Here is a 22,275-nt window from a genome sequence, read left to right on the forward strand (position 1 = left end):
GAGCCCCTCTCATTTCCCAAGCCAATGGATTTGAGGAAAAGTTCTCCTTGTGTTTCCCCATGTGCTGCCCTCTCTTGCCCTTCACTATGACCACAACTACCTCCCTTCCACAGCAGCCACAATCCATTTCTCCCCAAGACCATGTCTCCACACTCCCTACCTTCTTTGGTGGGTCCTCTTCTCTCCCTTTAGTTGAGGAGTTTGTTCTGTCAGTCTTCATGTCAACTTCTGGGGTGTTTAGGATGATTTGATAGTTATCTAGTTGTATTCATGGGCTGAGACGAGTCTAGGGTCCTCCCAATCTGCTATCATCTTCCTGCTCCCTCGCAAATGTGACTATTTTTTTAAATATTAGACTTTTGAAAATAAATAGACAAATAATAAACATTAGGCTTTTTGTTCTGGTAACTTAGAAATTCAAAAGTTACACACATATTGAAAGACACTGTGTGTAATCTTTTAAGCTTTAAGTTTCTTAATACCCATTATTTAGATTTTTCAGTTTTAGAAGATTTTTCAGTTTTAGAAGATAAGGTTCTTACAATAATAAACCAAGACAATAAAAACACCTAATTGTTGATGGGGACAGATACAGATTTTACATTAGCTTGAGCAGTGGGGAACAGAAAGATTGTTCTCTGCAAATGGTGTGATTTCACTGAGGAACATGACAGATCTTTTATCTTACTGTAAACTAGTAAACCTATTCTGTGATCACCTTACAGCAGCCTCAACACAAACAAGTGAAAAATAGTGGACGAATTCAGGTTTCCTGGGTCACCTCCTTTATAACCCTCCCAAACTACCTGTTGCACCTACTCAGCTCATTTTGCAGAGATGCTGGCATCTGACCTTGATCAGAGACCAGGCTAAACCTCTGCTCTCACTCCATACAATCCAAACTTCCCTTACATCATGGTGTTCTGCACCTGGCAAAACAGGGGACAAAGTAAAAGCATCATCTGAAACAATGCTTTGACCACAACCCTTAGTAAGAAATGAATTTACATTGTGATTCATTATACATGTGTGAGAATGTGTACATATACACTCATAAACAAGTCACAGAAAATGATATTTACCCCTTGTATGGTACATGCTCATCATTTCTCTTCTACTCTATTCCATTTCTTTAATGTTGGCTTTTATATACTAATACTAGGTCCTGACCTATAGTTTAAAACAGTGATGTGGGCGGCCCTGGTGGCGCAGCAGCTTAGCGCCGCCTGTAGCCTAAGGTGTGATCCTGGAGACCCGGGATCGAGTCCCATGTCGAGCTCCCTGCGTGGAGCCTGCTTCTCCCTCTGCCTGTGTCTCTGCCTCTCTCTCATGAATAAATAAAATCTTTAAAAAAATAAAACAGTGATGTACAACACATTTTGAGATATGTACTTATATTTCTTAAGTTAATCAACTTGGAATTGTAAAATTCTAAGATTTCTCTTTCCTGGCACATATATGTGAAGAGTTGAAAATCATTTTGAGAATAAAACAGGTGGACATTTGAGTCATAGCCACTTAGAATGTACATAAACAAAAAATACAAAGTCTGTGAGGAAGCCCAAATGAAGAGTGGAAGGAACTTACTGGAACTCAGCCAACCTGCCCAGGGGCAATGGGACACTTGAATATCAATGCTATGAAGCCATCTCATTTTCCTTTTGCTAAATGAAATGATTAAGACTCTTGGAGAGGAGTACTTGGTTGAGTGTCTGCCTTTAGCTCAGGTCATGATACCAGGATCCTGGGATCAAGCTCCAAGCCAAGCTCCTTACTCCATGGGGAGCCTGCTTCTTCCCTCTCCCTCTGCCACTCTCCCTGCTTCTCAAATAAATACATATTTTTAAAAAATAAACATTAAAAAGATGACTAGGGGCTGAGGCGCCTGGGTGGAGCAGTCAGTTGAGCATCCAACTCTTGGTTTCGGCTCAGGTCATGATCTGAGTCATGGGATTGAGCCCTCATCAGGCTCTATGCTCAGCACAGGGCCTGCTTAGGATTTTCTCTCCTTCTTCATCTGCCCGCCCCCAGCCCCCCAACTCCACTGTCTCTCTAAAATAAATGAGTTAATCTTTAAAAAAAAAAAAAAAAGGCTCTTGGGGTTGGAAAGAAACTTAAATAACAAATTCCATTTTCTCCTGTCAGATGACAAGAGTAAATCAGCATTTCCTTTGAAAATCTATCCAAAAGAGTTAACTTCAATTAGAAACAGGATTTCACTAAAACATTGTTCAACCTTCTTCATCTTTTTTTTTTTTCAGAACAATTACCTGAATTTTATTAGCCAAAGGAGAACAGCTTGAAGAGAAATAAACAAATAACAACAAAGAGACATCTTTAGAATCCTTAATTACATCATATATTTAATAATTTAAGTATCATTTTTAAAAGGCCACTATTCATCAGTTCATTTAAATGTACCAAATTATATCACAGACCCACTTGTCAACTAAGTTAATGTTGACTGTCCTGCTCAGGAGACCATCCTTTGCATCTGACCTTGGTCTGAAATGGCAACAGAAAGGATGCCATTTAGTGGTTTATGATTAACACTTTGAAGGTAAACACAGCTCTGGAGGCAGATGCTTTTCGAGAAAATTCCCACCTGGCTACATGGTTCTGCACATCTGCCCTCCTCTTTCCTGGTGACATCCATGCTATCAACAGTCAAGCAGAAGGGAAGCAAAAGCTCATGAACATCTGGTGCTGTGTCAGTCTTTGAGGGGAACATGCTCTAGCCTAGTTGGGAATGGCTTTCTGGAGCCTCCTTCCTGGTGGATAGCTTGTCATCCAATATTATGGGATCCTCTGGGATTTGCGACAACTCCCATGGTCTGTGAGTTCAGAATGTACTCTCAAGTAGGCAGTGACATCCACACCCAGTGGGACACACCTCTTGGGTCCGAAACCACTCCATCATGTGGCTGGTGTGCCCACCATGTCCGCAGGTCAGGCAGAAATTGGACGATCCTCGTACCGCCACATGGCAGATGGCACACTGGAATGTAAAGCCTTTGCAGATGGCACACTGTGTGCCACGGACCTCACTCCGGCAGTGGCTGCAGTACACACCAAACTCTGCAAATGGTTGAAGGTGGCCAAAACAAGAGACATGGTAAGTTAGTTCTGCAAAAGGAAACTGGGTGTTGTGAGTAAGAATGAAGTATGCATCTTAGGAGTCTGCAGGGATTCTATTACAACAATGATTCTCTTTTTTATTTAAACAGCAGAAGCAAAAAAAAAATAAATAAACAGCAGAAGCAGACAAGTTGCTGTCACTGCAGGTTGGGTGCAGGTGGACAGTGCAGAAGATGCCCAGGTTGGGAGGCCTGGAGTGAAAACCCCAGGTGGTGGTTATGTCTAATCCTCTCCTATGCCTGTGGCTGCAGGGGCCTGGCTCAGAGAGGTGGCCACCAATTGTTTGTTGACAGAACTGAAGGACTCAGTGAAATCTGGCAACAGCTGATCAGAGTCACAGTGTCTTCCTTACTGTACACCAATGACCAAAAGGCACAAGACAAGCCGGGTCAGGATTCTGCGGTCAGGACCCCCTGACAGCTGGTCCCCAGACCCTGAGGGCTAACCCACCATCCACACATCCTTGTGCGCCGCAGCCACGACCCTGAGTCTTGGCGGCCTGTGTTGATCCCATCTCCCCTGCCCAGCTTCCAGTGTGCCCCCCAGGAACAAACCTTCCCATGGCTGCACACTCTCCTCCAACAGTGCCCTTGGCACCTGGCCCTGCCTGCAGGCTACCGCCTCTGCCAGCCTCTGGAGGAAAGGCTGCATGGGTCCAGAGTCCCAAGGAGTGCTGGGACAGGAACAGCAGACCTGTGCCCCATTACTGCCTGAAGACTGTCACCCTCTCCCTTTGAGGAAATGCCACCTGGCTTTGCCATCCTTGCCTCTTGTCTGCCCTCATCTATGGCACTCTGGACAACTCCCCCACCCTGGTTCCCTCAGGATTCTGTCCTTGGTTCTCACTCTTCTCTTGACCCCAGTTCTTGGCACCATCCCTAGTGTCTTCAAAAGCTACCCCCCAACCCTGTGCACATCTAGCCTCCCAGGTCCTTGCCTCCACCCTATCACCCTTTCTAGTGACAATTTCCCCTAGGGTCGGCCTAAGTGGCATGACATTATCATCACTTTTTTGCAAGTATTCCCAATTCTCCCTCCAGGGTATCATCCAGCAGAACCTCCAGCCCAGATGGAAGCTTTCAGATACCCATTCGATGTCTGCCCCCAGCGCTCCTGAGGGAAGGCCCAATGGCAAGATACACTTCTCACTAAACACACAACACCCAACCAACCAACTCCCAGTGTTGCACAGTGGCTTCTATGCCACTTTCCCGATGGCACTTCTTGCCTCCACCACAGCCCATGGGCTCTTGACCCACCTCACTGCCTGCCTCTCTCACCTAATGGCCTCTCCTTTTCCCTGAGAAAACACAAGCATTCACCTCCAGCTGCCAAACCTTCAAATTTCCCTTCCTGTTCCTCTACTCCCCTCCCATAATGGAGGAAGGTTCCTTTCTTGTACCAGGGCCAGTTCCTCTGCCTCAGGACAAAGGGCAGTCACAAAAATGTACCCGTAAAGACTTTTATTTTTTTAAAATAGATTTTAATATTATTCATGAGAGACACACAGAGAGGCAGAGACATAAGCAGAGGGAGAAGCAGGCTCCCTGCAGGGAGCCTGATACAGGACTCAATCCTAGGACCCCAGGATCAAGCCAAAGGCAGACACTCAACCACTGAACCACCTAGGTGTCCCCCAATAAAAACTTTTAAAATACATGGTAACTAAAATTTAATGGTAGTCCCAGTTCTGGTAAATCCTGAGACAAATTAAACTGGTTTGATAAGTTTGGGGAAAAACAGCCATGTCTTGTCACCCTATGCATAATTTTCTTTGTTAGGAAAGACTTTGATTAATGTTCTTGTGAAAAGCCTAATTAGTTGAAATTTCTTATATTTCCTTGACTAATTTTATTGGTTTGATAAGATTCAACCTTTAAAAATATGAGAATGTGGGGATCCCTCGGTGGCTCAGCGGTTTAGCGCCTACCTTTGGCCCAGGGCGTGACCCTGGAGTCCGGGATCGAGTCCTATGTCGGGGTCCCCGCATGGAGCCTGCTTCTCCCTCTGCCTGTGTCTCTGCCTCTCTCTCTCTCTCTCTCTCTCTCTCTCTCTCTCTCTCTGTGTGTCTCTCATAAATAAATAAAATCTTTAAAAAATTTTTTTAAAAATAAAAAATAAATAAAAAGGGGTTCTTTGACATTTGAGATTACTGTAAATGTGAACTTAACTATTCTCCATATCTATCTGGGCAAAATTATTAAAACGTTATCTCTCTGAAAATTTCAGTATGTCATTGGTAACTGTGTTTCTCCATACTATGTCAGTTTGAATGTAATCTCTAAAATCATTACTAACTTTAAGACTTTGAGCTGATATTTCATTTAGTTAATTAATGAATCATTTGGGAGGATGTGGACAATTTCTAGGTAGATATAAACTCACAAAGATAGGGAATACAAAAACACTAAGTCACTAAATGTAATTTTAGTATTTCTCTCTCGCCTCTTATTGTTATACATAACAGAATGGCCATTAGTTGAGAAGGACAGGCACACATCTGGGCTATGCTGATGCTGACTCTCACCACATCTGGAAATACGAAGGGATGCAGAGTTTGTGTGAAATCACAAGCTGTCAAGGTGTCTTTTACAGGAATACTAACAAACTTGGGGACCTCTAGGAAGGAAGCATATGACCAAGGGTGTAGGCTTTGCAGGTAAAATCCAGCAGACGTGAAATGGATCATTTGTGCTTCCTAATGGACAAATTAGTAAGGACAAGAAAAGTACGTCTGGCACATAAATGATCAAATTATGATTCTTGGGGCACCTGGGTGGCTCAGTGGTTGAGCATCTGTCTTTGGCTCAGGTTGTGATCCTAGGGTCCTGGAATCGAGTCCCACATCAGGCTCCTCTTAGGAAGCCTGCTTCTCCCTCTACCTATGTCTCTGCCTCTCTCTCTGTATCTCTCCTGAATAAATAAATAAAATCTTAAAAAAAAAAAAGAAATTATGATTCCCAAGGCTTTATGAAACCCCCAGATAGGGGATCCCTGGGTGGCTCAGTGGTTTGGCCCCTGCCTTTGGGCCAGGGTGTGATCCTGGAGTCCCGGGATCGAGTCCTGTGTCGGGCTCCCGGCATGGAGCCTGCTTCTCCCTCCTGTGTCTCTGCCTCTCTCTCTCTCTCTATGTCTATCATAAATAAATAAATCTTTAAAAAAAAAAAAAGAAAAAAGAAACCCCCAGATAGAAGCCAGTTCCAAAGGCTTAGCATCACATAGCCTTACATGCAGGAGAGCTGTGTGTATTAATTATCATCAATTACACAAATGTGAATAAAACCAAATGTAAATAAATAAGACATTAAGTTAATAAATGGAAGTAGAAAATTGCTGAACAAAATTTAAGCAGACAGATGCACATCTCTGGGGCAAATCTGGGGGGCGGTCAAATGCCTTGCTCTGCCACCCTGATGATCAAGTGCCACATAGCACAATGGAAAAAAACAAAATCGAAAATCATCTTGTAATGGAGATGGTTTATGAAAAAAATATTCTGTCTAGCATTATCCCCTCAAATGAAGCCTTGAGCCCTTCTTATTAATCTAACCCCTTCAAAGAAAACCATTTTATCCCTAAAATTTGCTGCTGATATGGGATGACCCTTGCAGATGTGATAAGTCCAAGAGGAAACTGCTGGTTTTCCAGTAGTTGGAGACTTACTGTAGTCCTGGGAACCCTGTAGTATTTTTCTCTCAATATCTGCTATTCGCTAGATTTGAGCAGTCCAAATCTTCCAAAGTAATAAATAATAAAGATGAAAATATGTAATGCATTTGTGTGTGAGTGTATCTTTCATAATCCTACCCCTGTTGAAATCTTGCAATACTGTTTGTAATGATATTAGAACATACTATTCATTCATCAGTATCATTTAAGTCTTCATGAGTTCCTGTTTTACTTATCTAACTGGATTATAGACTTTTTGACACCACCCCCAAACCACACCTTGTGTTTCCTTCTATGGCCAACATAACCTGGCATGATGCTTACAATAATAGATGTCACTAAGAGCGCAATGTATCAGTTACCAATCTCTGTGATTCATATATTTGTCTGAATACTAATTCTAAAAGACAAATTGTTCCAGGTCTTCACTGTTCTTTCTCTGGTACACTTTCATGTGCTTAGATGCTCTGAAAAATATATTGCCCAAATAGCCTTTTGCGTCTTTGCATTTCCTCAAGTACATATGTCAAAATAATCCATATTAAAATAATCCTTGTTGGGGTGCCTGGGTGGCTCAGTCAGCTAAGCCATCTGCCTTCTGCTCAGGTCATGTCCTCAGGGTCCAGGAATCAAGCTCCGCATCAGGCTCCCTGCTCAGTGGGAGCCTGCTTCTCCCTCTGCCTCTAGCTTGTGCTTTCCCTAATAAATAAATAAATAAAATCTTAAAAAAAAACCCTGGTTATTCAGTATCTAAATCTCTGTATTACTTTGGTTTGTTTTTTAAGATTTTAAGTAATCTGTACACCCAATGTGGGGCTAAGACTCAAAACCCTGAGACTGAGAGTCATCTGCTCCACCAACTGAGCCAGCCAGGCACCCCTCGTTTGGGCTTTTTAAATTAAAACTATATACACACAACTTAATGAGTCAAATAATGCTATATGTCTTATTAACAAAACCAGTATTCCCTTCCACTCCCTCGTCCATCACTCCCTGGAGGAAATCCTTCCAACTCATGTAACTCTTGGTTTCTACCCATTTATGAAGCTAATTCTTAATTTTCACATTTCAGCATTATCTCAACTTTCCTGTGGAAGCTTTTTTCACTCCTCAATCTATCTAACCACATATATGCCCATGCCTCATCTTCCCCACACAGTTCTATTATTACTTGGTTAGATCAACATTTTATTTTCACATCATCTATCCAGGTGAACAGTATTTAAGCCAAGCCATGTACCATGACAACTTTTCCTTTCTTGCACATTTGGTTTTTCTTAGCAACCATTTTGTTTTTGTTTGCTTAATTTGCTTACCACAATTCACTTGCAAACCCTCTCTCAAATATCTGAATCTCTATAAATATACTGGACACTGAAATCCACTAGATATTACCCTAACTTTCTCTTCTTGGAGACGTTCCTGAAACTCCAACCTGGAAGGGTCTGTCTCTGGGTCAGCCATGTGGATCTCCCTTTACCGTCATCCCGACTCTCTGCTTTCCTGGATAGGCTGAAGGTTTACTTCCACACAGGACTGATCATTTGGGGAAGGATCCTGGGTTAGAAATCATTTTCTGGAGAATTCCAAAGGCACTGCTGCATCGTCCTCTCCCTTTCAGTATCCAGCTCACCACTCCTGAGAGGTGTGGTAGTGCCCACATTCCATATCCTCTCTGTGTGGCCTGTTGTCCCTCCCTGGAAGCTCCCAGGGTACTCTCTCTATCCCAGGTCTGTCTTCACTCACCACACGAGGTGCTTTCAATCTGGAAAAGTGTCTGCCTTCTCTGGAGGATGAAATTTTCCAATTTTCTGTTGTAGTAGAGGAAGAGTCATAACCTGCTGGGACATGGGGAACCTAGAAGGGCTATCAAACAATCCTCCTGTGTTTAGTCTCACCTTCATACCACTCCTAGAGGCGCTGGGCATCACCAAACCCTGATCCATTGGGAGTAGGGGCAGTGGTTCTGTCACGTGTGGTTGTTTCTCTGCCTGTCAGTTCAGGCCTCGTAACATCAGCTACCACTAAGATACCTGCCTCCCTGGTCCTCAAGGGTATGCTGACATTACTCCCCTCAGTTATGCCTTTTCAGGAAAGCTCTGGATAGATGCTTTGGTGAGGGTGTGTGGGGGAGAGAGGGAATCAGTGTGTGCTCAGATCACCCTCCATGTCACCCTTTAAAACACATCTCTTCTCTTAGCTCCTTTCAGATTACACTCTTGCTTCTCCTCAAAACTCACTGGTGTTGCCTTCTGAGTCTGTTCCTGGCTCTTCCTCTAGATTCAAGCTGCGAGTGCTGGCTTCTCTCAAGGCCCAGAGTGGGCAGGCTCTCACTCTCCCTGTACTCTCCCTCCCCACCCCCAGGTCCCAGGTCATACGCATTCTCACAGCTCCAAGTACCACCTACATGCTGAAGATTCCCAAATTGCTAGTTCTCCCCCCAGGCTCCCGTTTGAGCTCCAGACTCACATCTGGCAGCCTAGATGACTTGTATGGTCTGTCCCAAACAGACCTCTTAATTCTCTTCCAGCCTCTTCTATCTGAGAATATGACACCACCATGCACCCGCCCCCCCTCAGTTGCCCAAGCTGGAAACCTAGGAATCATCTAGGCTTTGTCCCTTCCTCTCAATCCCACATCCAATTTGTTAGCATATCATGCTGAGTCTACCTCTGAAATGTATTCCTAATCCATCCCCTTCTCCCCCTCTGTTGACATCGCTCGGGGCTAGGCAGTCATCTCCCTCTGACTACCCTAACAGTCCTCAAACTTCTACCCCTCCCCCCCCAAGCCTTTCTTCATATAATAGCCAGTGATTCTCTTAAAATAGGAACCAGAGCATGTCACTTACCTCTTAATACCCTTTGAAGTTTACCATTGAACTCAGAATACATCCTAATTCTGTACTATGACTTGCAAGTCTCTAATTATCTTACAATCTAATTTGGTACCCCTCTTCTCACTCACTGTGTTCTAGCCACTGTCCTTGCTTCACTTGTTTGATGTCTGCTGCTCTCTGCACAGATGGCTTCTCATCCTTTAGTCTCAGCCCCTCAGAAAGGCCTTTTGGCCAAACATCACCTGAAATCTTCCCTCCTTGCTCTCCCTGCACCAACATCCTTTATTTTTGCTCATTAACACTGGTCACAACCTCTAATTTTTACATTTTTCTCCCCCACTAGTCTGTGAGTTCCATGAGAGGAAGGAATGTGCTAGCCTGATATATATTAATTGAATATATGAATGAGTACCCCTCCTTCAAATCGACATCTAAGTACTGTGTTTAAAATTACTTCCACTTAGAAGAGAAATTTACTCTTGTCATGGAATGAAAGGGTTTTTGGGGGCAGCCCAGGTGGCTCAGCGGTTTAGCGCCGCCTTCAGCCCAGGGTGTGATCCTGGAGACCCGGGATCGAGTCCCACGTCAGGCTCCCTGCATGAAGCCTGCTTCTCCCTCTGCCTGTATCTCTGCTTCTCTCTCTCTTTTTCTCTCTCTCTCGGTCTCTCATGAATAAATAAATAAAAATCTTAAAAAAAAGATAAAAAAAAAAAGAAAGAAAGGGTTTTTGGAAGGTTAGAGCAGACTCCGAATGCTTCAGAAATTTCTGCTTGTGAGCAGCTAAAAGACTTCACTCCAAGTCTTATGTTACAAAATAAATTATAGGCCTTTTCAGAGAGTGATAGGAAAAGAAACTCATATTCACCAATCCCTTTGTGAGGATCAGGAGGACAGGAGACAAACTTCAGCACCTCAGCTCGTTTCTCTCTCAGACCCCAGCGATAGAGGATTTCTCCATAGCATTTCTTAAAGTCATCAAATTGCTGGGTATTGGCAGGGTCCAGAAGCCTGGATAAAACTCAAAAGATTTCCTGTCAGTTCCTTTAAGAAGAAACAATCTCGATACCAAAGGCACATAACATACCTTTCTTACAGCAAGAGTCTTGATTTGGGGGAATCCAAGCATTATGAAACTGCAGCCCTTGCTGGGGAAGGCTGTTACCTTTTATTTTTATCATGCTGATCACGTTCTCGCTCACGAGGATCGCTGTAGGTAAGACTGCCAAAACGGATTTCTTCTGGGGAAGACTCTCCCCAAGGGGAGGAGACATGTTCTGCCTCTCTTCCTGCTGAAGCAAATCAAATGGGAAGGAAAGAGCGAAATGAGAGGCGGCATGGGAAGTGTCTGAAAACTCATATAATGCAGAGTGTGCTCAATTTAGTCGCTGGAAGAAAAATAAGCTAAGCTAAAGATGCTGAGAAATAGAACTAAACGGGACTCTTTCCTAGCTTTACCTTTTCATCTAGATACTTACTGTTAAGGTAACCTGATAAGTAAGTACACACATGATGATTAAGCTGCAAATTATGGCACAGTGACACAGAATATTAGATAAAACAGTCATTACTGATACAGACTTTTTAAAGGACATGAGAAAATGTTCATGATAAAATTAAAAACAGAACACAAAAGCATATATATAGAATGGCCCTTCACACACACACACACAGACTAGGAAAATGTTTTGGAATATTAACAGACATTATTTCTAGGTGCAGGTTCAATGATGATTATTTTCTTCTCCAATACTTTTCGGTTTTTCTTCCCCCCACTGGGCATGTATTACTTTTTTTTTTTTTAAACATTTGTTTATTTATTTGAGAGAGAGAGAATGTTCATACATGCATGCAAGCAGGGGTGAGGGACAGAGAGAGGAGAGAAAGAACCTCCAGCAGACTCCCCACTGAGCACGGAGCCTGATGTGGGGCTCACTCTCATGACCCTGAGATTATGACCTGAGCTGAAACCAAGAGTTGCATGCTTACCTGACTGAGCCACCCAGGCACCCCCAGTTATTACTTTTATAATAAAGAAAATTAAAGGAACAAGATTTCTGTCTTTCCCACCTCATTCCCTAAATGGGAAATGTCTTTCTAGGAAAGAAAAACTTCACTTGTTGGAACATTTTAAAATTTCAAACATTTTGAAGTTTCATAGTTTGAAAACTATTCTGAATATCATAAAATGAATTTTCCTGGCCTTGTGCAAATGGTACTGGTACAATGTTTTTCTGTATGACACAGAATCATTGTTGGCAAGAGAGCGATATACTCTCAGGAAATTATTTGACACTGTACTTATTGGCCACAAACTACTATTTTTCATTTGGGTCTATTTTTTTATTACCTTTTATCTATTATCAAACAACTGTAACTATGACTTCTTTGCCTGCCCTGCCTCTAACAGGCTCCACGTCCTACTTCAAAGTCTCTACAAGCGTAGCTTTGATTCTATAGACTGGGAAACTAAATCACCAAGCTCATTCAAGTTCTATATAAAATAAGAAAAAATTCTGAAAAAAAAAAGAAAAGAAAAGAAAAGAAAAGGGGGGTTGCCTGGGTGGCTCAGTTGGTTAAGCGTCTGCCTTCGGCTCAGATCACGATCCCAGGGTCGTGGGGTCAGGCCACACATCGGGCTCCCTGTTCCATGGGGAGCTTGCTTCTCCCTCTCCCTCTGCCTGTTGCTCCCCCTGCTTGTCAAATAAATAAATAATGCCTTAAAAAAACAAAAGAAAAGAAAAAAGAAAATTAAGATGATTTTTAAAAAGAAATTTCAAATATCTGGAAAACACAAACACACTTATTTGTCAAAGAGACCCTTATGGCCAGCTAGAATCAGGCTTGTCTTTCTTTCTCCACATTGAGAAGAGGTACATGGGAAGGGACAGGTAACAAGAAGTGGTAAATGATGGGGGTGGAGAAAGGATGAGGGTTGGGTTTCTAGGGGTGAACAATGAGAAGTCCCACTGTCAGTCCTGGCAAGGCATAAAGACATACCGGAAACTGGCCTGTACGGGTCTGGGCCTTCCTAACTACAGCATCCCCGTACATTAAATTTGAAGAAAAATGAGAAACAAGGAAAATATAGTGTACCTATCAACTGAAGTTTACACATTAATGATTCACACACAGTTTTCAGAGTTCTAGAAATCCAGCGTGGCCAAGCCAGCTCCATACCAACCTATGTTCCAGCCACCAGCATTGAGCCCTGGGTCTGACATGCTTGAGCAGGAGCCCGAGGAAGTAAAGCTAGGCTGCAGGACAAACAGAAGCCATATCAGAACAGGTTTCCCTTAGGGGAAGTCAGATACAAAGCACAAGGCCTCCAGCTTACATATCGGCTGTGGGACACCATAAGGTTAGAGGACCGGCCAGGAAAGGGTCCAAAGGGGTTTGGTATTCCCTGAGGCCGAGATTGGGCTTCAAACACGCTGCAGAGCATGGCCAAGGTCTGGACGTCCCGGAGTCGGCAGTAATGAGCCAACCTGGAGGGAAAGAGGAGAGAAAAAAAGTCAAGAAAAGAGACAGAGGAAGGATAACTGTCATAGTTGTGGTGGGCTGTTGACAGAAGGGCAGAAGGAAGGATTCTCAATTCAGCCTCACAAACCCATCAGGAACCAGGGCTTTCTCCAGATTCAGAAGCTTATACTCTTGAGTTTGGCTAAATTTGTTTTGGAAAAGAATGTATCCAAGTATTATAAAGGAGCTGAATAACCCATCTGAAAGCTTCTGGTTGGCATCCAGGCATGGCTCAGACTTGAATGTAGTTTCCCCAAGAACTAAGTGGACTAAACTAACAACTGAATGAAACCATGCATGTGCTCCTGGTCTCCCCAACTTCAAGAATCACTCTTCATTCATAACCTAATGCTATGTGAAGGTGTTCAGAACACTGTACCACCACCACCACCACAGTATGGAGAGCTGGAAATAGACTCAAATATGGAATTATGGATATGAGCTATTAAATAAGAATAACAAGGAATATTTTTACCTTTTAGGTACTTACATCCTTTTTGCTCCTTTTAGGATTATTAAGCTAGGATGTGAGGTAGTGATCAGAGCAACTTGGCCTTTGGGAATGGAATGATACTGATACTTTCCTACCAACCAATGTCTAGTATCTCTTAAAGTGTTTTCACACCATCATATCTGAGCCTTACGTGATGTGTACAGAACAACCATTATCATCCCTACATCACCATTTGCAACTGAAGCTTCAGCATAGGTCCCACGTCCAGTCTCAACAAGTAAGTCAAGCAATCCTCTACCTGAAGGAATTAGAGCTTCTCTATCAGGCTCTGAGCCTCACAGTATAAAGGTTTGAGGGGTATGTTCTGTGGTAAACCATTTTCACATTGTATTTCCAGCTTGCCACATTTCAGTGCAATAAATCCAACACAACACAAATTTGTGTTTGTGTACAATCCAACACAAATTTGGTGTTTCCATAAACTGCCAAATAGGGTGAAAAATATCATTGCCCTTGAAAAACGTGTAAGTCAACATGGAATTAGAGAATCTGCTCTTGGGGGCAAAGCTCTATAGCACTCAAGAAATTTACCATTTCAAGAGTTCAAACTCCTGTGTTCAGACTGGTGTGACTTATGGGCTAAAGCATAAATCTCTAAAGGACACAAGTCTCAAATCCCTGTTGTAAATGACAAATACTGTATACTTCCTTCTGTTATGTTAGTTCTGCACAGATATTATTGTAGCACTAACATGAAAGATCTCACTTTTGCCCATTCTCAGACCTCTTCGATGAAAACGCTTGCAAATGCTTGCAAATGCTTATAAGACCTAAAATTTATATTACTCGTTTTCCTCACATTTAGCTCTTAAAACCTACAAGGACTCGAGCAGCTGTCGCCCAAAGGGATGTCGAGCCCAGGGTGTTTCCAAATCTGGGTCAGACTTCGGACCAAGGCAAAGATCTGTAGCAACTGTAGCCAGCGACCAAACCTGGAAGAGATTGAAGAGAAACACTCAAAGTCAGACTGGTCAGGACAGGACCAGGAAACATGAAAGAACCTCACCTCTCCTCCACACACAGCCTACAGCCTTGATGCTCTCAGGGCAATAAAAACTGAGAACATGAAGCCCCCTTCCAGATATATCAAATCAAATTTGCATTTTAACATGATACTCTGGGGACTGTAATGCTCGAGAACCACTAGTCTTAAAAACTTTTATTAAGCAAACTTCAAAGAAATGATACCACGCATTAACCCCAATGGGTTGTATCAAGTGATTTCTTCCACTGCTTCATTAGTGAACAGGCAGAGAGAGGGGGAAAAAAGCATTCTGGACCACATTTCAGATCTGTCCTTTGCCCAAGTAATGGGAAACTGTTGCTTTCATTACAAAAGTTCCGGTATACCCTCAAAGCTGAAGAAAAATAGGCCAGAACAAAATAGACTTGACTTTCTTTTTGTTGACATCAAATCTGAGGAATATCTCCAAAATTGAAATCTCTTAGGGCTTGGGGTCATCAGGCAGAAACTAATATCCACTAGGTGTCTATTAAATCCAATATTTAGTACACACTAATATTAAAAACATCATGCCATCAACAGAACCTCCTTCCCCACACTTTTAAAAATGGAATACTACTTTTGGGAAATCTTTCTTAGTACCAATACATCATTATATGACCACTAACTGGAAAACAGTATGTTTTCTCAAGACTGTGAGAAACTTGAAAGGAAGAAAATACAGACTTTAATCGAGGAGTCTATAATCTAAGAAAAAAAGAATAAACAAAAATATTGAAAAACAAGTAAAAAAAACCACATCAGGTATGTAAAGAATCAATTAAGTTAGGTGGCACTGGGGAACCTGGGTTGCTCAGCGGTTGAGCGTCTGTCTTCAGCTCAGGCATGATCCCAGGGTCCTGGGATCAAGTCCCACATTGGGCTTCCCAGAGGGAGCCTCCTTCTCCCTCTGCCTGTGTCTCTGCCTCTCTGTGTCTCTCACAAATAAATGAATAAAATCTTTTAAATAAATAAATGAATAAAATAAGGGGCACTAATATACTCAAGCACAGGAGTATCGATTAAAACAAGATACATGAACAGATACATACATCAATGGAACAGAATAGAGAATCCAGAAGTGGACCTTCAACTTTATGGTCAACTAATATTCGACAAAGCAGGAAAGACTATCCACTAGAAAAAAGACAGTCTCTTCAATAAATGGTCCTGGAAAATTGGACAGCCACATGCAGAAGAATGAAACTAGATCATTCTCTTATACCATACACAAAGGTAAACTCAAAATGGATGAAAGATCTAAATGTGAGACAAGATTCCATCAAAATCCTAGAGGAGAACACAGGCAATACCCTTTTTGAACTTGGCCACAGCAACTTCTTGCAAGATACATCCATGAAGGCAAGAGAAACAAAAGCAAAAATGAATTATTGGGACTTCATCAAAATAAAAAGCTTCCACAGCAAAAGAAACAGTCAACAAAACTAAAAGACAATCTACAGAATGGGAGAAGATATTTGCAAATGACCTATCGGATAAAGGGCTAGTATCCAAAATCTATAAAGAACTTATTAAACTCAACAGCAAAGAAACAAACAATCCAATCATGAAATGGGCAAGATATGAACAGAAATTTCACTGAGGAAGACATAGATATGGCCAACAAGCACATGAGAAAATGCTCTGCATCACTGGCCATCAGGGAAATACAAACCAAAAGCACAATGAGATACCACCTCACACCAGTGAGAATGGGGAAAATTAACAAGACAGGAAACAACAAATGTTGGAGAGGATGTGGAGAAAGGGGAACCCTCTTGCACTGTTGGTGGGAACTGGTGCAGCCACTGGAAAACTGTGTGTGTGAAGGTTCCTCCAAGAGTTAAAAATAGAGCTACCCTACGACCCAGCAATTGCACTGCTGGGGATTTACCCCAAAGATACAGATGCAATGAAATGCTGGAACACCTGCACCCCGATGTTTATAGTAGCAATGTTCACAACAGCCAAACTGTGGAAGGAGCCTCAGTGTCCATCGAAAGATGAATGGATAAAGAAGCTATGGTCTATGTATACAATGGAATATTACTCAGCCATTAGAAACAACAAATACTTGCTTCGACGTGGATGGAAGTGGAGGGTATTATGCTGAGTGAAATAAGTCAATCGGAAAAGGACAAATATTATATGGTCTCATTCATTTGGGGAATATAAAAATTAGTGAAAGGGAATAAAGGGAAAGGAGAGAAAATGAGCGAAAATATCAGTGAGGGTGACAAAACATGAGAGACACCTAACTCTGGGAAATGAACAAGGGTAGTGGAAAGGGAGGTGGGCGGGGGGTTGGGGTGACTGGGTGATGGGCACTGAGGGGGGCAATTGAGGGGATGAGCACTGGTGTTATGCTAACTGTTGGCAAATTGAACTCCAATAAAAAAATAAAAATAAATAAATAAAACAAGATACATGAGGTTTACTTTCGTTTCTATACAATAACCCACCCAAACGGTTGCTAAGAGAAGTTAATCTCTTTCTGGGATAGGACAGGATGTTTATTACCCTGGCTGAGAATTTAGGCATGTTACTTCCTCACCTTTTTTTTTTTTTTAATAAATTTATTTTTTATTGGTGTTCAATTTACCAACATACAGAATAACACCCAGTGCTCATCCCGTCAAGTGCCCCCCTCAGTACCCGTCACCCATTCATCCTCACCCCCCGCCCTCCTCCCCTTCCACCACCCCTATAGCAGCAATGTCCACAATAGCCAAACTGTGGAAGGAGCCTCGGTGTCCATCGAAAGATGAATGAATAAAGAAGATGTGGTTTGGGATCCCTGGGTGGCGCAGCGGTTTGGCACCTGTCTTTGGCCCAGGGCGCAATCCTGGAGACCCGGGATTGAATCCCACGTCAGGCTCCCGGTGCATGGAACCTGCTTCTCCCTCTGCCTGTGTCTCTGCCTCTCTTTCATGAATAAATACATTAAAAAAAAAAAAGATGTGGTTTATGTATACAATGGAATATTACTCAGCCATTAGAAATGACAAATACCCACCATTTGCTTCAACGTGGATGGAACTGGAGGGTATTATGCTGAGTGAAGTAAGTCAATCAGAGAAGGACAAACATTATATGTTCTCATTCATTTGGGGAATATAAATAATAGTGAAAGGGAATATAAGGGAAGGGAGAAGAAATGTGTGGGAAATATCAGAAAGGGAGACAGAACATAAAGACTCCTAACTCTCTTTTTTTTTTTTAAGATTCATTTATTTATTTTAGAGAGAAAGAGAACACAGGAAGGGCAGAGGGAGAAGGAGAGAAAACCTCAAGCAGAACTCCACTCATCCCTGCTGAGTGTGGAGCCTGGCATGGGGCTGGATCTCATGACCCTGAGATCAAGACCTGAGCCAAAAACCAAAAGTTAGATCCTTAAACAATTGAGTCACCCAGGCATCCCATTACTTCCTTACTTATAATATACATTTCCTAAATGGCTTTAACAGGAATAGATGACACTTGGGCTTATTTCTGCAATTCTTTGCAAAACAGTAGACACATCATCATCAACACATGCATTAAAAAGAACAAAAAAACATTCTTCAAGCATCTGCACTGATGCCATTTCCATCCCTTTACAAGTAGCATGCTACAAATAGTGACAATAATTTTAGGAAGAGAGTGGTGACTGTCCCTTATATTGGGTATTTGCCATCTAGCAAATATAGATAGGGGAATTTTACATATATGACCTTATTTCTTTCTTAATCGATTCTAGAATCAGGACTATTTCATAGTCCAGGAAATTGAGGTTCAGAAAGACTAAGTGCTACCCAGGATCACAAAACCAAAAAGGTAAGAGCCCCAATTTAAATCCGGGGCTGTCAGAACCCAAGGGAAGGGTCTTTCAACTTCAGACCAGCCTGACTGAGAACTTAAAGAAAAATATCAAAAACTTAAAACCACCTTAGGAAATAATTTTCCCTCAGAGAATGATTTTTCAGAACACCTCGGGTCTACCTTAGGATTGCATTTGCCAATCTCATCAACATTATGAGGTCATTATGATTTTCATCTTATAAATATACACAGGCTGGGCAAGCCTGAAATAATCTGCCCAGGGCTCCATCACTAGGGAGCTAAGTTGGACCTACCTCCTGGTATAAATTGTGCACTATTTCTACTACTCTACTTTGCCCTCTTAGTATGTACAGACTGAGGTGGCTGAGTCCTCAGAGAAACAGATTCAGTCTCTGAGTCTCAATCTCACCTAAAAGGGTTTGGGGCAGAGAGCTGATAATGTTTCTAAGAGGAAAAAGGTAATCTTAGGGATTTCTTAATCATATAAAAATCAAGGGAAAGTCTTAGCTCTGGGTCATTTGGAGAGTTACAGGGAAAAATTAAACTGATAGAGGAGTTTCTTTTGCTCAGTCGAATCCTCACACTACTGAATAAAGGGCACAGGAGAAACGGGAAGTAGACTACTGGTTGCCCAGGTCTGGGTGGGGAAAAGGGGATTGACAAGAGACAGCTAAGTGGGGTGGGGGTCTCTTCAAAGTTGTAGCAATGTTCTAAAACTGTTGTGATGGTTGTAAAACTGTGAATATACTAAAAGACACAGAGGGCAGCCCAGGTGGCTCCGCGGTTTAGGGCCGCCTTCAGCCCAGGGCCTGATCCTGGAGACCTGGGATCGAGACCCACGTCGGGCTCCCCGCATGGAGCCTGCTTCTCCCTCTGCCTGTGTCTCTGCCTTTCTCTCTGTGTGTCTCTCATGAATAAAGAAATAAAATCTAAAATAATAATAATAATAATAATAATTAAAAAATTAAAAAATAAAAGACATGGAGGGATGCCTGGGTGGCTCAGTGGTTGAGTGTCTGTCTTTGGCTCAGGGTGTGATCCTGGAGTCCTGGGATAGAGTCTTGCATCGGGCATCCTGTGAGAAGCCTGCTTCTCCCTCTGCCTGTGTCTCTGTCTTTTCTCTCTCTGTCTCTCATGAATAAACAAAATCTTTAAAAACAAACAAAAGACACTGAATGGTACATTTGAAATGAGTAAGCCACGTGGTATAGGAACAATGTCCAGTGGCTCAGCAGTTGAGCGTCTGTCTTTGGCTCCAGGTATGATCCCAGAGTCCTGGGATTGAGTCCCAGTATCAAGTCCTACATCTGGCTCTCTGCATGGAGCCTGCTTCTCCCTCTGCCTCTGCCTCTGTCTCTCTCTCTCTCTGTGTGTGTGTGTGTGTTTCTCATGAATAAATAAATAAAATCTTTTAAAGAAATTAAAAATAATAGGGATCCCTGGGTGGCGCAGTGGTTTGGCGCCTGCCTTTGGCCCAGGGCGCGATCCTGGAGACCCGGGATCGAATCCCACGTCGGGCTCCCGGTGCATGGAGCCTGCTTCTCCCTCTGCCTGTGTCTCTGCCTCTCTCTCTCTCTCTTTCTCTCTCTTTCTCATGAATAAATAAATAAAATCTTAAAAAAAATTAAAAAAAAAAGAAATTAAAAATAATAAAAAATTTAAAAATAGGAGTTCACTCTAATATATTGATATTCCTGCAATGATGAAGGAAATTAACATTTTTGCTAGATTACATTATATTTCAAAACTGAACAGGCTTCTACCTAAGAGAATGCTTTGGTAAACTTTTTATGAAACAAAGCATTTTTTAAAAATATTTTATTTCATTTCTTTTTTTAAAAAAAGTAGGCTCCATACCCAGCATAAAGCCCAGTGTGAGGTGTAAAATCATGACCCTAAGATCAAGATGTGAGCTGAGATCAATAGTCAGATACTTAACCAACTGAGCCAACCAGGCACCCCTTATAGATTTTATTTTTAAATAATCTTTACACCCAACAGGGGTGTGAACTTACAACCTGAGATCAAGTGTCACATGTTCTACTGACTAAGCTATCCAGGTGCCCTCCCATTTATTTATTTATTTCTTAATTTTAAGTAGACTTTATATCACACACAGGACCTGAACTCACAACCCCAAGATCAAGAATCACATTGCTAAAAAAAAATAAAAAATAAAAAATAAAGAATCACATGCTATAATGACTGAGCCAGCCAGGCACCTACTTGAAACAAAGCACTTTTTTTTTTTAAAAAAAAAAAGATTTATTTCTTTGAGAAAGAGGGAGAGAGCATCAGCAGGAGGGGCAGAGGGAAAGGGAGAAGAAAATCTGAAGCAGACTCTGTGCTGAACTCAGAGCCCATCATGGGGCTTGATCTCTCAACCCTGAGCTGAAACCAAGAGTCAGATGCCCAACTGACTGTGCCACCCAAGTACCCCTGAAACAAATCATTTTTAAAAGTATAAAAACCCCAGCAAAACAGAATTGAGAGTGTAAATGGCAAAGGTACAGCCACAAGTATGTGTGTAACAATCACCATGGTAACAGAGTAGAAAAAGAATGTAATAAAAAATTAGCAGTATGTACTTTAGGATTCTCTCAGCTAAGCTCTAATAAGAAAAAGACCCAAAGGGGGGCATCTAGCTGGCTCAGTTGGAAGAGCATACAACTCTTGATCTTGGGGTCATGGGTTCAAGCCTCACATTGAGGGTAAAGATTACTTAAAAAAATTTTTTTAAAAAACAAGAGAGAAAAAAAAAAAAAAAAACAACAAGAGAGAGAGAGGAACCCAAAGGATTTAGAAAGCTGCTCTAGCCCTGTAGTTCGGCAAAGAAAATGGGAGAGGAATTGTACAATAGGAAGCACACCTTAAAATGTCACTAAACCAAAATTATAAAGTGAAAACCATCAGCTCACAGATGGCCATCAGAAGGGATGCACAAATACCTGGACAAGGTCCTTTCTTCCAACAAGCAAGGCAGAAGTGGCATTCTTCTGGCATGTTTCTTGAATATCATTCACATTCAAGCTGAAATTTAAAAAGAATTAAAAAGTTTCTTTCTAGTCTAATCTTCTACATCAGTTACCCCTGGTTTCACAGACAAACCAAAACCTGCATCTTTAGTTGTCACCCAAAATGTTTTATCCATGTTGGCTGTAAGTGGGGTGGGTTTTTTTTTTTTAATTATTCATGAAATACACAGAGAGAGAGGCAGAGACACAGGCAGAGGGAGAAGCAAGCTCCCCATTGGGAACCTGATGTGGGACTCGATCCCAGGATTGCAGACTCATAACCTGAGCCAGAGGCAAGTGCTCAACCACTAGCCACCCAGGTGTCGCTGGCCTTAAGCTTTATCTTTGCTACATAACATGGAGAAAAAGCTTACCTACAGCTCATATTAGGCTATGGGTTTGCACCTGGGGAAGTTGAAATTGTTTACTTCTCCAGAGTCAGGACAGGAAGCCAGCCCCGAATGTCAATTTGGCAACCAGCTTTTTTGTGGATTTCCCCAGGCTCAAGGGTTCGATGAAAATGAATTTAAATAAGTGTGACACTGTGGTTTCTAACAGAGTGGTGTGCTGTGTACATATTACAAAATAAACGCTTTTTTGATATGCGTTCCAGTTCAAGAAGGGTGACCACAGGCCAGCTTCTGTATGCCAGTCACTAGCCTCCCAACTCCCTTCAACCAAAATGGCTCTACTTTTAACTGTTTTACATTATGGTACAGAAAGCAGAATTCTGAGGCTGCTCCCAAGATTTGTATCC

General features: G+C 42.1%; 1 protein-coding gene across 4 annotated transcripts in view; it reads right to left on the reverse strand.

Moving 5' to 3' along the window:
• Window positions 1-2,268: 2,268 nt before the first annotated feature.
• Window positions 2,269-22,275, reverse strand: part of WDR59 (WD repeat domain 59) — a 97,789-nt gene continuing 77,782 nt past the window's right edge. For 2 of the 4 annotated variants that reach the window (XM_055305917.1, XM_055305915.1), the window contains 7 exons: window positions 21,453-21,534; window positions 14,499-14,611; window positions 12,981-13,131; window positions 12,828-12,900; window positions 10,809-10,932; window positions 10,512-10,654; window positions 2,269-3,078 (listed from right to left, as the gene is read on the reverse strand). In XM_055305917.1, coding sequence (XP_055161892.1) covers window positions 2,843-3,078; window positions 10,512-10,654; window positions 10,809-10,932; window positions 12,828-12,900; window positions 12,981-13,131; window positions 14,499-14,611; window positions 21,453-21,534 — 922 coding nt within the window. In that variant the 3' untranslated portion in view covers window positions 2,269-2,842. Of the gene's footprint in view, window positions 3,079-10,511; window positions 10,655-10,808; window positions 10,936-12,827; window positions 12,901-12,980; window positions 13,132-14,498; window positions 14,612-21,452; window positions 21,535-22,275 lie in introns of all 4 variants that reach the window. The other 2 variants (XM_055305916.1, XM_055305914.1) reach the window with 1 other exon arrangement.

This window comes from Nyctereutes procyonoides, unplaced genomic scaffold (genome assembly GCF_905146905.1).
Source record: "Nyctereutes procyonoides isolate TBG_1078 unplaced genomic scaffold, NYPRO_anot_genome, whole genome shotgun sequence".
Classification (NCBI taxonomy): Eukaryota; Metazoa; Chordata; class Mammalia; order Carnivora; family Canidae; genus Nyctereutes; species Nyctereutes procyonoides.